This window comes from Rutidosis leptorrhynchoides, chromosome 3 (genome assembly GCF_046630445.1).
Source record: "Rutidosis leptorrhynchoides isolate AG116_Rl617_1_P2 chromosome 3, CSIRO_AGI_Rlap_v1, whole genome shotgun sequence".
In the NCBI taxonomy this organism is placed as follows: Eukaryota; Viridiplantae; Streptophyta; class Magnoliopsida; order Asterales; family Asteraceae; genus Rutidosis; species Rutidosis leptorrhynchoides.
The window spans coordinates 239,767,672-239,780,743 of record NC_092335.1 but is presented as its reverse complement, the minus strand read 5'-3'; the positions used below and the strand labels follow the sequence as shown (position 1 = coordinate 239,780,743).

Here is a 13,072-nt window from a genome sequence, read left to right as displayed (position 1 = left end):
AACCAGCACGTGTTTTGTTTCGACCAACATATGTGAGTAGTGTTGCAAACAAGTTTGTTGTGGAACAACATATTTTGTTTAAGAATATTGATATAACTATAACTATAAATTAAATCATGTTTAGTAATATATATATATATATATATATATATATATATATATATATATATATATATATATTAACATTAAAAAGTAAAGGTAAAAGGTTATTTAGTATTCGGCATAATCGGAAGGACGAGTAATCCGACCTCATATTCTGACGTACGTAACCCAACAGGATTATTCCCTGACTGTTTCCGACCTATCCCTGACCACCACAAATATTCATCTCAGATAAAATTCAAATCTGAGACCTTTTACAAGGAAGTTAGGCCTCCAGCCAACATTAACTTCAACTAAAATAACAGAGTTTAATACACGTAAGATTGTGAATGAAGAAATGAGTAAGCTAATAATTTTTCCTCATTGAGCTCTTTTGCTAAAGCATCCATCTTCTCCCTAGCAAACTCATCAATCTTCAAACCTACAACATTGCAAATTTAGCAAAGTAACTATTCAATTTCATTTTCATGTACATAATAAATCGCCATTTCATGTTAAAAAAAATATTCAAATACTGAATAGTTATATGTCATGTACCTAATCCCAATAATGTTAAAAACTTTCACATGCCGTATCAAAGAAAAACGTTTTTATTTTGATAGTTTATATGTTGCAGTGCATACCCTGAACGATGGACCATTCGCCTTTCTCACAAGTGACCGGGAAAGAGTAGATTAGGCCAGGTTGGATACCGTACGATCCATCAGAGTAAACTCCCATCGACACCCATGTTCCCTAAAATGAAAAGTAGGGAGAGTTTTAAGGAATGTAATAAAATAGAAAACACGAAAAAGAATAAGAATTAATCGGACCTTTGGAGTACCAAGAATCCAATCACGCATATGATCACACGCTGCGCTTGCAACAGAAAACACACTTGACACCCTTTGATTTTGAATTATAGCATCTCCTCTTTGTTGCACATTTGTGATAAAATCTGTGTTCAGCCTGAATAATAATCAAGAACTCAATGTTATTAAAAGTCATCTGATATTCTATACATCACAATTTCAACCCATTACTTATATATGGGTTAATTTGGGTTGCTTGACATCTCAAACGAGTCAAACAAAAAATCTAGCTAAAAAAAAAAAAAAAGTTACTATAACGCCCCCATCGCCACAAAGTTAAGATAATGGAGATATTAGTTAATCAGTACTTTAAGCTTATATAGGACTCACAATTACTTTTTGTATTTGATGTGGGATGGGTTGTTACAGTTACGTAGGTCGTTAAACGTCCAAATATTTTTAATAACTATAATAGATAGATCATTATTATGTATGCTATAAACAAATGACAAACCGTTTGCCGGATCACTCCTTGGTTTCACTAGTACTAAAAAGTGCACCTTTTGACCGTTCGAGGTATTACCCAACCAGTGGCGAAACCATGAATTTCTTTTACCGGGGGCGAAATTTTTTGGGTCATGGGCTTTTGGGTTGGGGACGAAATATGGAGGTTTTTGGACAAAATATGGATGTTTTTTTTTTTTGTTGGCAAAATATGACGATTTTTGGGTAAAATATAGAGGTTTTGTGGCCAAAATATGAAAATTTAAAATTTTAGGCCTGAAAATTTCAACTCCACTAGGGGCTTCCGCATATGTGCCCGACTCACTTCTTGCCAAGTTTTGCATGATACAATAAAAATATAAGGGTTTGCAGAGTTAAAGGTTATTGTATATAAAATTATAGACGAAAAACTCAATATTTACCAATGGTCATCAGCAACAAGTTCTCTCACAGATTTATATCCAACGCCAACGTCAACACTAGCATGATTAGCATCTGGATATAGAGTTGACAGGTTATTTCCCCAAATAATCACGTTTTTCACATCACTAACATGGACATCTAGATTTTGAGATATTTGGCCTAACGCGCGGTTATGATCTAGTCTTGAGAGCGATGTGATATTCTCTTCTGCGATCGAAGGTGCATATTCTTTAAGAATTAGCGCATTCGTATTTGCTGGATTAGCAATCACAAGTACCTACAAAAGTTGCCCCAAGGTGTATAATTTATGCTCAGTTAAAACATCCTATTTCAACTACATAAAAAAAGTTGCCCCGAGGTGTATAATATACGCACAATTAAAACATCTTATTATTATTATTATTATTATTATTATTATTATTATTATTATTATTATTATTATTATTATTTTATTACTCCAATATAAAGCAATGCAAAAAATGGTCGTCGCATGACCAAAAAAATTCAAAACGACATCAGAGAACAAAAAAAAACCAACCCCCAACTTTATCCAACTTACACTATCAACCCTCGAAGCAGGGGGTTAAAACGTAAAATTTCAAATTGATTAAAAAAAAACTTAAATAAACTCCACCAAAATTTTCAACGGGTCATATCTTCACGTTCGCCGCAAGTTAAATTTTTCCGGCACCACCGACCAACTCGAAAAAGAATTGCGAGCACAACGAAACTAGGTACGCGCAAAACGGACTCTTTTTAAAAAACGTTAAACATTTCGGGCTATCTTCCATACGTTTACATACACGTGCAATAAACAACTCAAACTAACTACATCATATCGATGTTCCTGTTCCCCTTTTTCCCGCGAGTTTCTTGTCATGGAACACATGCTTCCAACCATACCCGTAGCAACGTGTTTTTAATTCCATACATACATATTACTACGTAAAATATGAATATGAAATAGGAAAGTCCCCGCCGCATAGCGCGGGCGGTATTTTTCTAGTTTCAACTAGATAAAAACATGCATAATTATTGAAATAATGTGAATTTTGTAACATGTTTGACAAAAAAAAAAAAAAAAAAAAAAATAAAAAAATAAAAAAGGTTGATAGTATAAAAGGTTAAAAATGAAATTGTTTGGACAAAGAATACTGCCCATTTGATTTTCGCCACAACCTAACCCGCCCATTGTGCCACCTCTAGATAAAACGAACAATACACACAAACCTTGCAATTTGAATCAGCATGCTGCTCCAAAGCTAAAGCTTGAGCCTTGTATATACCTACATTCTTTGATATGAGATCTTTGCGATCGCCTTTCGTTAGTGGGAATCCACCAAGCATTATTGCAATATCAACACCTTTACAAGCTTCATTAACATCAGTTGTAGCAACAACACCTACAAGATGCATGAAACGAAAACATTATATATAGCATTACTTCTGTCTTGATCCTATATATATATATATATATATATATATATATATATATATATATATATATATATATATATAGTGGTAGGATCAAGAGGGAAGTAACCAATCAGGGGGAACCGGGGGGAAGCAATTTTTTTTTTTCGTTTTTTGAAAAAAATTTGTTCACGAACATTATAGATTGGATGAAAATAAGAACATTTAGAAAAGACACTTCGTGATGAATGTTATTATTTTGGCGGGAAAACGCTCGAAGAAGTAATATATAACAATTATCGTGTTTTTCGAGCGTATGTTGAAGTTTTAGACATTAGGGTTTAGATATTAGGGTTTAGATATTAGGGTGTATAGGGTTTAGATATTAGGGTTTAGAAATTTAGGGTTTAGGGTTTAGATTTAGGGTTTAGATTTAGGATTTAGATTGAGTTTTTAACACGAACGGTTTAGAGTTTAGGGTTTAGGTTTTAGGGTTTAGGGTTTAGGGTTTGGTGTTTTGGGTTTATGGAATAAACCCAAAACACCAAACCCTAAACCCTAAACTCTAAATAGGGCTAAATTTTACTTCACAAAACATGGAGAAAAAAAAAGCGTTAACATTCGTCACAAACAATATTATCTTGAATGTTATTTTTGTCGATCGTTTTTCCGCCAAAATAATAACATTCATCACGAAGTGTCTTTTCTAAATGTTCTTATTTTCATCCAATCTATAATGTTCGTGAACAAAGTTTTTTAAAAAAACGATTTTTTTTTGCTTCCCCCCGATTGGTTACTTTCCCATTGATCCTGCCCTATATATATATATATATATATATATATATATATATATATATATATATATATATATATATATATATATATATATATATATACATATATATATGTATATGTATGTACATATATATATGTATATGTATGTACATATATATATGTATATGTATGTACATATATATATATGTATATGTATATACATATATATATATATATATATATATATATATATATATATATATATATATATATATATATTAAATTCAGATGAAAGTTGTGAATAATTATCAATGCATGACTTGGGCCAACTTGCAAAACAGGTTGTCGCCTCGAGATTAGTCTGCTCGCAAAGCGAATAGGAAACTTGGGCCCGAAAGGGAAACAATTTTTTTTTAAGAAGTTATCAATTTGCCATTGAATCCAACCTTTGAGAAGAGGGAATGCTCCATCCATCAGTTCCATTTTTACCGCTTCCAAAGTTTCAGCAGCAGACTCGATGTCAAGCATGTGTAGGATTACCGTTTGATCTGCGCCCAACATTGCCCCTCTTGCAATCATTGGAACTAGAGCATAGCCTATTTGGCCTGTCACATAAATGTTTGTTGTTAATAGTTCAAGAATTGTTAGTTAATGTAATGAATCAGAAAAAAAAAAGTATTCAATGATGAATCGCAAAGTAAATAAACACTACCAAAAAGCCATAAACTTTGCCTAAAAATAAGAAGCATTATTCTTGACCCAAAAATACATATTTTGTGTTGCTAAAAAGGTTTCTTTATGAGTAACTCAAAGTTCATTGGCATAAGCCGGTATATATTGAAGCGTACTAATTCATATTCATATACAGTTTTATGAAGCATGAATAGAAAAAACTTTATCTGTTTCTTACTCAAATAACGTTTCATGAACCAAAAGCAATGGTGGAAACAACTATGTATGCAAGTACATTTCCTAGTTAAGAATTAAAGTTCTCATAGCATTTGTAAATCTAATTGCTTTCATACATGTATATATATAAGCTGAATGACAAAAAAATGTGGTTATCCATATATACAAGGTCATAGGAGTCTTCAGGCATAGGCAACATAGCCAATCGCCTAGGGTTCAAAAATTAGAAGGGCCCAAAATTTTTAATATTTATTTGATAATAAAACAATTGTCGAATAGTTAAGTTAATTAAATAAAATATTGTCGAATAAATATTTGATAATAAAAAAAATTGTTACGGCTGTCTTGAAAACTTTTTTAATATTGATAAATTTTAGTATAATCTTTTTATCTATATTTAAAAAATTTAACGTGTATAAGGGTCTATTTTTATTTTCTCCCAGGGCCTCTAAATTGTTGAGACGGCTTACAACTTAGAAGTAGAATTATCGGACGATTAAAGAAATTAATTTCACATATACTACCAAAAAGTATAAATATAAAATAGGTATCACTTTTATAATTGGACTATAAAAAGATTAGTTAGTCAAATAACATGCCTGCAGCCCCAGTAACAAGAACAACAAGAGGATCTTTTTCAACATCCAAAAAGCTCCAGATGTATCTAACAATTCTCCATGACAAATACAAACAAACCAAAACAACCACAACTTTCTGAACCACTTCCAAAGTTTCCATTTTTTAAATTAATTCACTCAAATCAAACAAAAAAAACCCAATGCTCAATATACATCCTTTTTACAAAATCATCATCTATTAATACAACACAAAAAAATAATTAGTTACTCTCAAACAACCTGGTGGACAAGGCAAATAAACTACAACTAGGAATATGAATACAAAACCCATAAGCAACTACACCAAAAATAATCAAGTCTTGAACCAAAAGAGAAAATACATAGGTAACTTGGTGACAAGGAAAAGCATTATATAATATGTAATTGTTCTTTAATCTGTATTATAAAAATAAACCAAAATAAATTAAAAGTATGTGTATGTGTATGTGTATGTGTATGTGTATGTGTTAATTGGGTTGGATGTAAGGAAAAGTAGCAGACATAATTCCCGTGACACAACCTAAATTGGATTCATGAACATAATTCAAAAAGTAGAAAGAATTAAAGGTGATGAAATTTATGAATGATACAATACATAATTTCTAATGGCTAAAGAAATTAGTTGCACACTGGTTTCAACTTCAAGTATTTACTAAGTCGACCACATACTTTTAAAACTTGCCTCGAAGTCACCCTATGTTAACTTGTAACTGGATCAATAGTTAACTTCCATTCGACAATCATATTTCAGTTTGTTTTAAATACCAACATGAAAGTTTAAAGTTTAGTCATTGATCACCAACAAGTACTCTTCTTTTCGGTGTTCCAGTGTTATCAACGTACCCTTTTTATTACCAATGTCAACAATATACATGTTATACTTGTCATTAAGGGCGTGTTTAATATTTTTAGCATTTTTGTTTCTAAACTCTGAATGACATATGATGTTTAATGGTTAAACATTAAGTGATGAACCATTAAATACTCTTATAGCCATTAAACAAATAAGTTCTGCAGCAAAAAATGTAAGAATTTTCTACAATATATTATTACTATATATTTGAACAAATTACATATCCAATCAAGCTTGTATATGTAACATCTCACTTGATTTCAAATTCAGCCAATGACTTCAAAATCGCTTCATTATCATAAATCAAATGCATTTTCACTTTGAGAGAAAATGCTATACATACTAGTCAATTAAATATACAAATACACATAAATATTCTATATAATGTAAACTATCAAGCAACAAAAATTCAAACTAACTACATGACTACATTTCTCTCCCAACACCTTTCATGCACTTTATAATGACTATAATTTTATTTTTTGGACACATGTATTTGATCCAACACCATTCATATTCTTTAATAAAATAAATGTTCTACACATCCATAATCATGAAAATCTCAAAGGAACGTATGATAAACATGAAACTATGTTATTCAATACTAAAATGACGATACAAAGCTACAAACATATAAAGACTGAAATAACTCAATAAGGGTGTTTACTGTACCCGAAGCAAAACATGTATTGCCGGAAATGCAAACCTTGAATCATTATTCGAATAAAAATAAAAAAATATATAAGAAAAATATATTAACGTAGAATCTGACTAAAAGAGCCAATTTCAAGGCTTAAAAGTCTTAAATGAAACCATAGAAACGGGGGAGAAATGAAAAAAAGCATATACAAACTTTATTAGAAGAACAATGTTTATGGACAATTATTCATGATAAAAGTTAAAAGCTTACCTAAAGACTCGACGTAAAGAGAACCTACAAAACAATAACATCCGACCATAAATCTAGTTACATAAAAGAACCTTACAACAATACTGGCCAATGAGGCCTTGCTTCATTGGTATCCATGTTTCATGGATTCGAGAGTGACCCAAGTTCGAGTCTAACAACTAACAACTAACCTTGCCTTTCAAAAAAAAAAAAAAAAAAAAAAAAAAAAACTTACAACAATACTGTTGTTGTACTACAAAGTATGTGTTACGCATTTCCAACGTGAAAATTCCAATTCTCAAAATCATATCTATATTATATCTCAATTAAATCACCACAACAGCATCACCATTTCCTAAACTAAAAATATGGAGTAACATAGTTTCAACAAACAAATACAGTTGCACCTACACCCACTAAACATAAAATATAAGCTCGGCGGTTATCAACTCAACTTTTAAGCATGTTTCTAAAGCTAAACTATCTGTCAATAGAACAACATTTGACAATAGCCTATTCGGTAATAAACACCTATAAGTCACCCATATACAACTACTAAACACTACTTAACAACAGCAAAAACCTAATCACAACAGCTCAAAAATCCCAACAAACATCACGTTTTACATTCTTCTAATAAGTCAACTTTCTGAAAATTTGTATACAAACACACATACATATGTATAATATGTTCAATATAATAGCTAAAAACAAAAACACTTGAGCTCTGTATAAGTTTATGGTGCATTAATATTTAACAACACACTTTCTTTATCTCGGCTGGCATCTATCTATCTATTCCTCACATAAAGCGTGAGGGTCCCAGCATACTTGTCACATCATGGAGTACACCAACACCCACCTTACAAGTGTCCATCCTCTCCATTTTTCGTTTATTATTTTTTTTAAAACGACATCGGGACACGTGTCCCATAATCACCCGACCATCAAATAAAATAAATACAGTTACGGAACCTAAAAACGCTCTACCCCTCTCTCTTCAACATAGAAGCAACCACCGCCTCCTGTAAATCGACAATCATGGTCTCCGCCGGCCATAATAAACAACGCCGCAACAACTAATCAATCCGTTGCAATTTTACGCATATAAAGGTATTAATTTTGTAGAATATATCTGATTTATTCTAACTCGCCGGAAGCATCTCCGGTTAGTAAATGTGTTTGCGTTTTACGATGATTGAAATCTGTTGAAGCTTTTCCGGTCATTTCGATTTGCGTTTCACGAAGATTGAAATCGGTTGATGCTTTTCTGGTCATTTAATCGCATTCCGGTGGTGGACTATTCATGCTAATTAATGAAGATTCTTTAGGTATAAAGCACTCATTGTAAGTTTCTGGTAAACCATGTTGTTGAATTTTAATAATATGTGTATTGTTTTGGTAGGTATTCACTGATAAGTTCCATCCGTAATCTAGTATCTTCTAGATGCAGCTAGATGTCTCCATTCTAGCCGCAATCTAGAAGATACTAGATATTCAAAGTTGTCAATTTTGACTATGGATAAGAAAGTAGCAAATTTGAATTCAATGACGGCTAGCCACTTGTTTTTCCGTTCACACTATAAGGAAGTAGCAAAATTTGAAACAGTTACGGCTAGCCACCATTTTTTGTGTTCACACTATCTCCGTTCACACCATTCCACCTCCTCAAAATTTTCTATAAATAGAGGTGCAAAGCTCCATTGTAATTCATTAAAAAAAAGTGTAATCACACCTAGCTAGTGTGTGTGAGTTTTAAGTGTAATCCTAACCAAGAGTGAATACATCCTAGATAGTGGTGAGATTCCTAGTGTGTTAGTTTGAGAGTGTTTTTGTGTTTTTGAGTTTTGTAATACTCTGTAATCTATTCTTGTGAGTAACAGAGTTATTTTTTCTCAAAATTTGTATCTCTCAACGTCCAGGCGATCCTCTTATAATCACAACAAGTGGTATCAGAGCCAGGTTAGAGGCGTTGGTCGAGTTTTTGGGTTTTCTGAAGTTTTCAACCCCGTTTGTGTTAAAAAATATATTTGTAAGGTGATAATGTCCACGGAAGAGTCAGGATCATCTTACGGAGCCATGATTATGCTCACTGCCACCAACTACACGCTGTGGAAACCTCGAATGGAAGATCTCCTCAGCTGTAAGGATTTGTTTGACCCTATTGAATTAAAGGGTACAAATCCTGATTCCGCCAAAGAAAAAGAGTGAAAGAAATCAAACCGAAAAACTATTGGTCAGATCCGTCAATGGATTGATCATAGTGTCTTTCACCATGTTGCACAAGAGACAGACGCATATGTCCTCTGGAAAAAGTTGGAGGACATGTACCAGGCCAAGACTGCTAAGAATAAAGCCCTGTTGATGAGGCGTTTAGTCAACATGAAGCTTAAAAGTGGAACTTCAGTTGCCGAGCATACCAGTGAGTTCCAGAGCTTGGTCAACCGGTTATCGTCTGTAGAGATGCAACTTGGCGATGAAGTTCAGGCGCTACTGCTACTTAGTTCTCTTCCCGATAGTTGGGAAACGCTGGTAGTAACACTCAGTAACTCAGCCCCGAATGGCAAACTTACCATGTCAATGGTCAAGGATGCCCTATTCAGTGAAGATGTAAGGAGAAAGGACATGGGCACAGATCAGACCCATGCCTTTGTCACAGAGAATCGGGGGAGACAACAAATAAGTAGCAAAAATAAATGGAGAGGCAGAAGCAAGAGCAGGGGCAGGTCCTCTGATAGCAGAAAATTAATATATAAATGTTATCATTGTGGATTAGAGGGACATATGAAGAAGAACTGCTACCGATTGAAAGAAGAACAAGGTCAGAGCAGTTCACAATCGAAGAATAAGGGTGGAGAAACATTAGTTACTATCACTGGTGATGTAGCTTATTGTTCAACCCATGATGAGACATGCCTTCACGTCTCACGAGAAGACACAGAATGGGTGGTAGATACTGCATCATCCTACCACGTGACTCCATACAAGGAATACTACACAACATACAAAGTGTAGTGACCCGACAAAATTGTCATTGACGGCGCCGACTACTTAGGTCCCGTTACGTGGTCATAAGTCTTTAAAATAACGTTTGACCAAAATATGTCGCCTTCATTTCAAAAGTAAATATTGTTTACAAGTTTACAAGAATTGTTCAACCAAAAGTTACGTTACAAAGTTATAAGTACAAATGAAACCTATGCGACACAGTTTTAAATAAAGTCAAAAGACGCTCCATGTATGCACATATACTCGACATCCAATGCAAGTATCAAAATAATGAGCGGAAGCATGTATCACATATCGTTCAAAGACCTGAGAAAAACATAGAAATCTGTCAACGAAAACATTGGTGAAATCATAGGTTTAAGTAAGTAAGTGAGTAAAAAGGTAAGTTGAACCACAAGATTTGCAACATTGATATAATAGTAATACATTCTAAAAGTTAATATTCACGAGCACCCAATTATCAAGGCTTAACATTCCTTCCATAGAACCCCATCACAATAGTGTTAGAACATACACTGTTTCTCGAAAATATATTTCATTCGTAGACGGTAGCGAACCGTCTGAATGAGGGTTTGTCAAACCCATATGGATCCATACAACATAAGTTCTCGCTTACACCCGGCAAGTGTAACTAATGATAATCGAATTGAGGATTTTGTTCTAAACTCGTATGTAGAATGTTTGTTTTCCTGTACTTGTGTTCACTTAGTAAAAAGAAACGTTTATGTTTTCTCATCCCAAATGTAAGTTCAAAAGAGTAAAAGTGGGACTATGATCTTACCTTGAGTGCAAGAGTAAAAAGATACTTCAACAAGTAACGTGCAAAGAACAAACGCTAGTCTTGACCTAAACAAGTAAGTTGTATCAATAACGGTAAACACGATTGGTCAAAGTTGTTCAATTAGTCCCATGGCTCGTTATGACTCGATTATAATAGCATGTGAATCAAATTGGCATGTTTCATGCAAGGTACAAGTATAAAAACATGTTAGAATGATTGCATAAGTATTTGGTTAAGTTTGATTAAAAGTCAACTTTGGTCGGGTCAAAGTCAACGAAAAAGTCAACACATTCGGGTCGGGTCCCGAACTATTTTTCTGAGGTTTTTATTCATATATAAGCATGTTAGAACAAGTTACATGTGAATCGGAGGTGCGTAGCATAGCAAACATTTTTCGTAAAAGTGTAGGCTTGGTCAGAACCCAAACACGACAAATGCTGCACCGCGACTAAAGAGTGCCGCGCCGCGGGAATCAACGTGAACTGATGCCTGGTCTGTTTCAATTGTCCAAGTCCCAAACTAAATTTCATTTAAACACAAAACACAAACCGTAAACTCTTACGACACGTATCTTATATCGTTGGAAAGGTAATTTGACGAGGAAAACAACTAAGCACTTTTCAACAATCAATCTACCACTTACAACAATCAAAACCGCATTTAATGTTCATCATTTATCACATTCAAGTTCATAAATCTCATTTCATGTTTCGGGTAACCAATTTACATGTATGATATGCCGTTTCGAAGGTAATCAAGCATACAATCCCACTAAACACTTGTTAACAACATCTCATGTCATTCAAGGCATCAAAAGTTCATCTCAAGTTCATCAAACCCTAACCCAAAGTTCACCAAATCAATAATCATGTTTATGAAGTTTTTTTTAATCAATCTACACATCAATTTGAAGCTAATGATGCTAGTAACACATTTAATACATGCACTTTTAACGTCTAACAACATATAAACAACCAAATCACTAAATCAAACACACCAAACTTCAAGTTCATGCTAGTTACTTAAAATCACAAGATCGAGCATATAAATCACATATTCATGTTAGACTTGAGCCATAGACACTAATTAACACTTTTATAATTCAAAAACATCAAGAACACAAAATCTAGTGATTTTAGAAAGTTACCCAAATGAGGTGAAATTGGTATCAAGTTGTAGCGGATGAAGAGAGGATTCCAAATATGTAATTTGTTTTGTAAAACACTTGCTAAATCGGATTTGGATGATGAATGTATGAATTTGAGTTTGAGAGAAAAGTTGAAGTATTTAAAGAGAAGGAGATGAAATGAATGGATGAGGAAGAGTGTTGACTCTTTGACCTAGTCACCTCTTTGCCCATTTGACAACCTTAGTCCCTCAAGTTTGAATCGGGGGTGGGAATTAACCGAACAAATTATTTTGAATTATACGAGAGTACGAAAGATGTTATAATCAGATAATGAAAATATTAAGAACGTTAGCTAACGGAGGGTGCGAATCTAGATACGAAGGATATTATTTAAAATAAAAAGATCAGCGTTAAAATAATTTAACGAAAAAATGCGGGATGTTACATTACCCACACCTTAAAAGAAATTTCGTCCCGAAATTTAGTTGGAAGTAATAGTCGATGTCTCTTACTCGAGACCTTGTGTTGTCCAATCTACGAATAAGTGAAGATACGTCCTTGGGCATTTCCACGATTCTGGATAGTCGGGGTTTACATTGCATTAAGGCTTGGTTTTACGATCCACAATTTCAACCGGTCTTTCTACGAAGAGGAGTTTGTCATCGATAGTAAGTTTATATAGAAGAGTAGCACGTTCCTGTTCCGCAGGACACGTCTCTAAGTTTGTTACACAGAACGTAGGGTAAACGGAAACTTAATTGAGTCAGAAGTTCTAAACGGTAGGAAGCAGTTCCAATACGCCCCAAGATTTCAAAAGGATCAATATTGCGGATATAAATTTTCTCAATTTCCCGAAACGGATTACACCTTTCCAAGGT

At 33.6% G+C, this 13,072-nt stretch overlaps 1 protein-coding gene across 1 annotated transcript; it reads right to left on the bottom strand.

Moving 5' to 3' along the window:
* Positions 1-224: 224 nt before the first annotated feature.
* Positions 225-5,838, bottom strand: LOC139897299 (malate dehydrogenase-like). Its single transcript, XM_071879994.1, has 7 exons — positions 5,516-5,838; positions 4,454-4,612; positions 3,051-3,223; positions 1,820-2,097; positions 915-1,050; positions 726-837; positions 225-523 (listed from the first exon to the last, which is right to left on the bottom strand). The coding sequence occupies exons 1-7, from the start codon at positions 5,652-5,654 to the stop codon at positions 411-413; spliced, it is 1,110 nt and encodes a 369-aa protein (XP_071736095.1). The 5' UTR covers positions 5,655-5,838; the 3' UTR covers positions 225-410.
* Between the last annotated feature and the right edge of the window lie 7,234 nt (positions 5,839-13,072).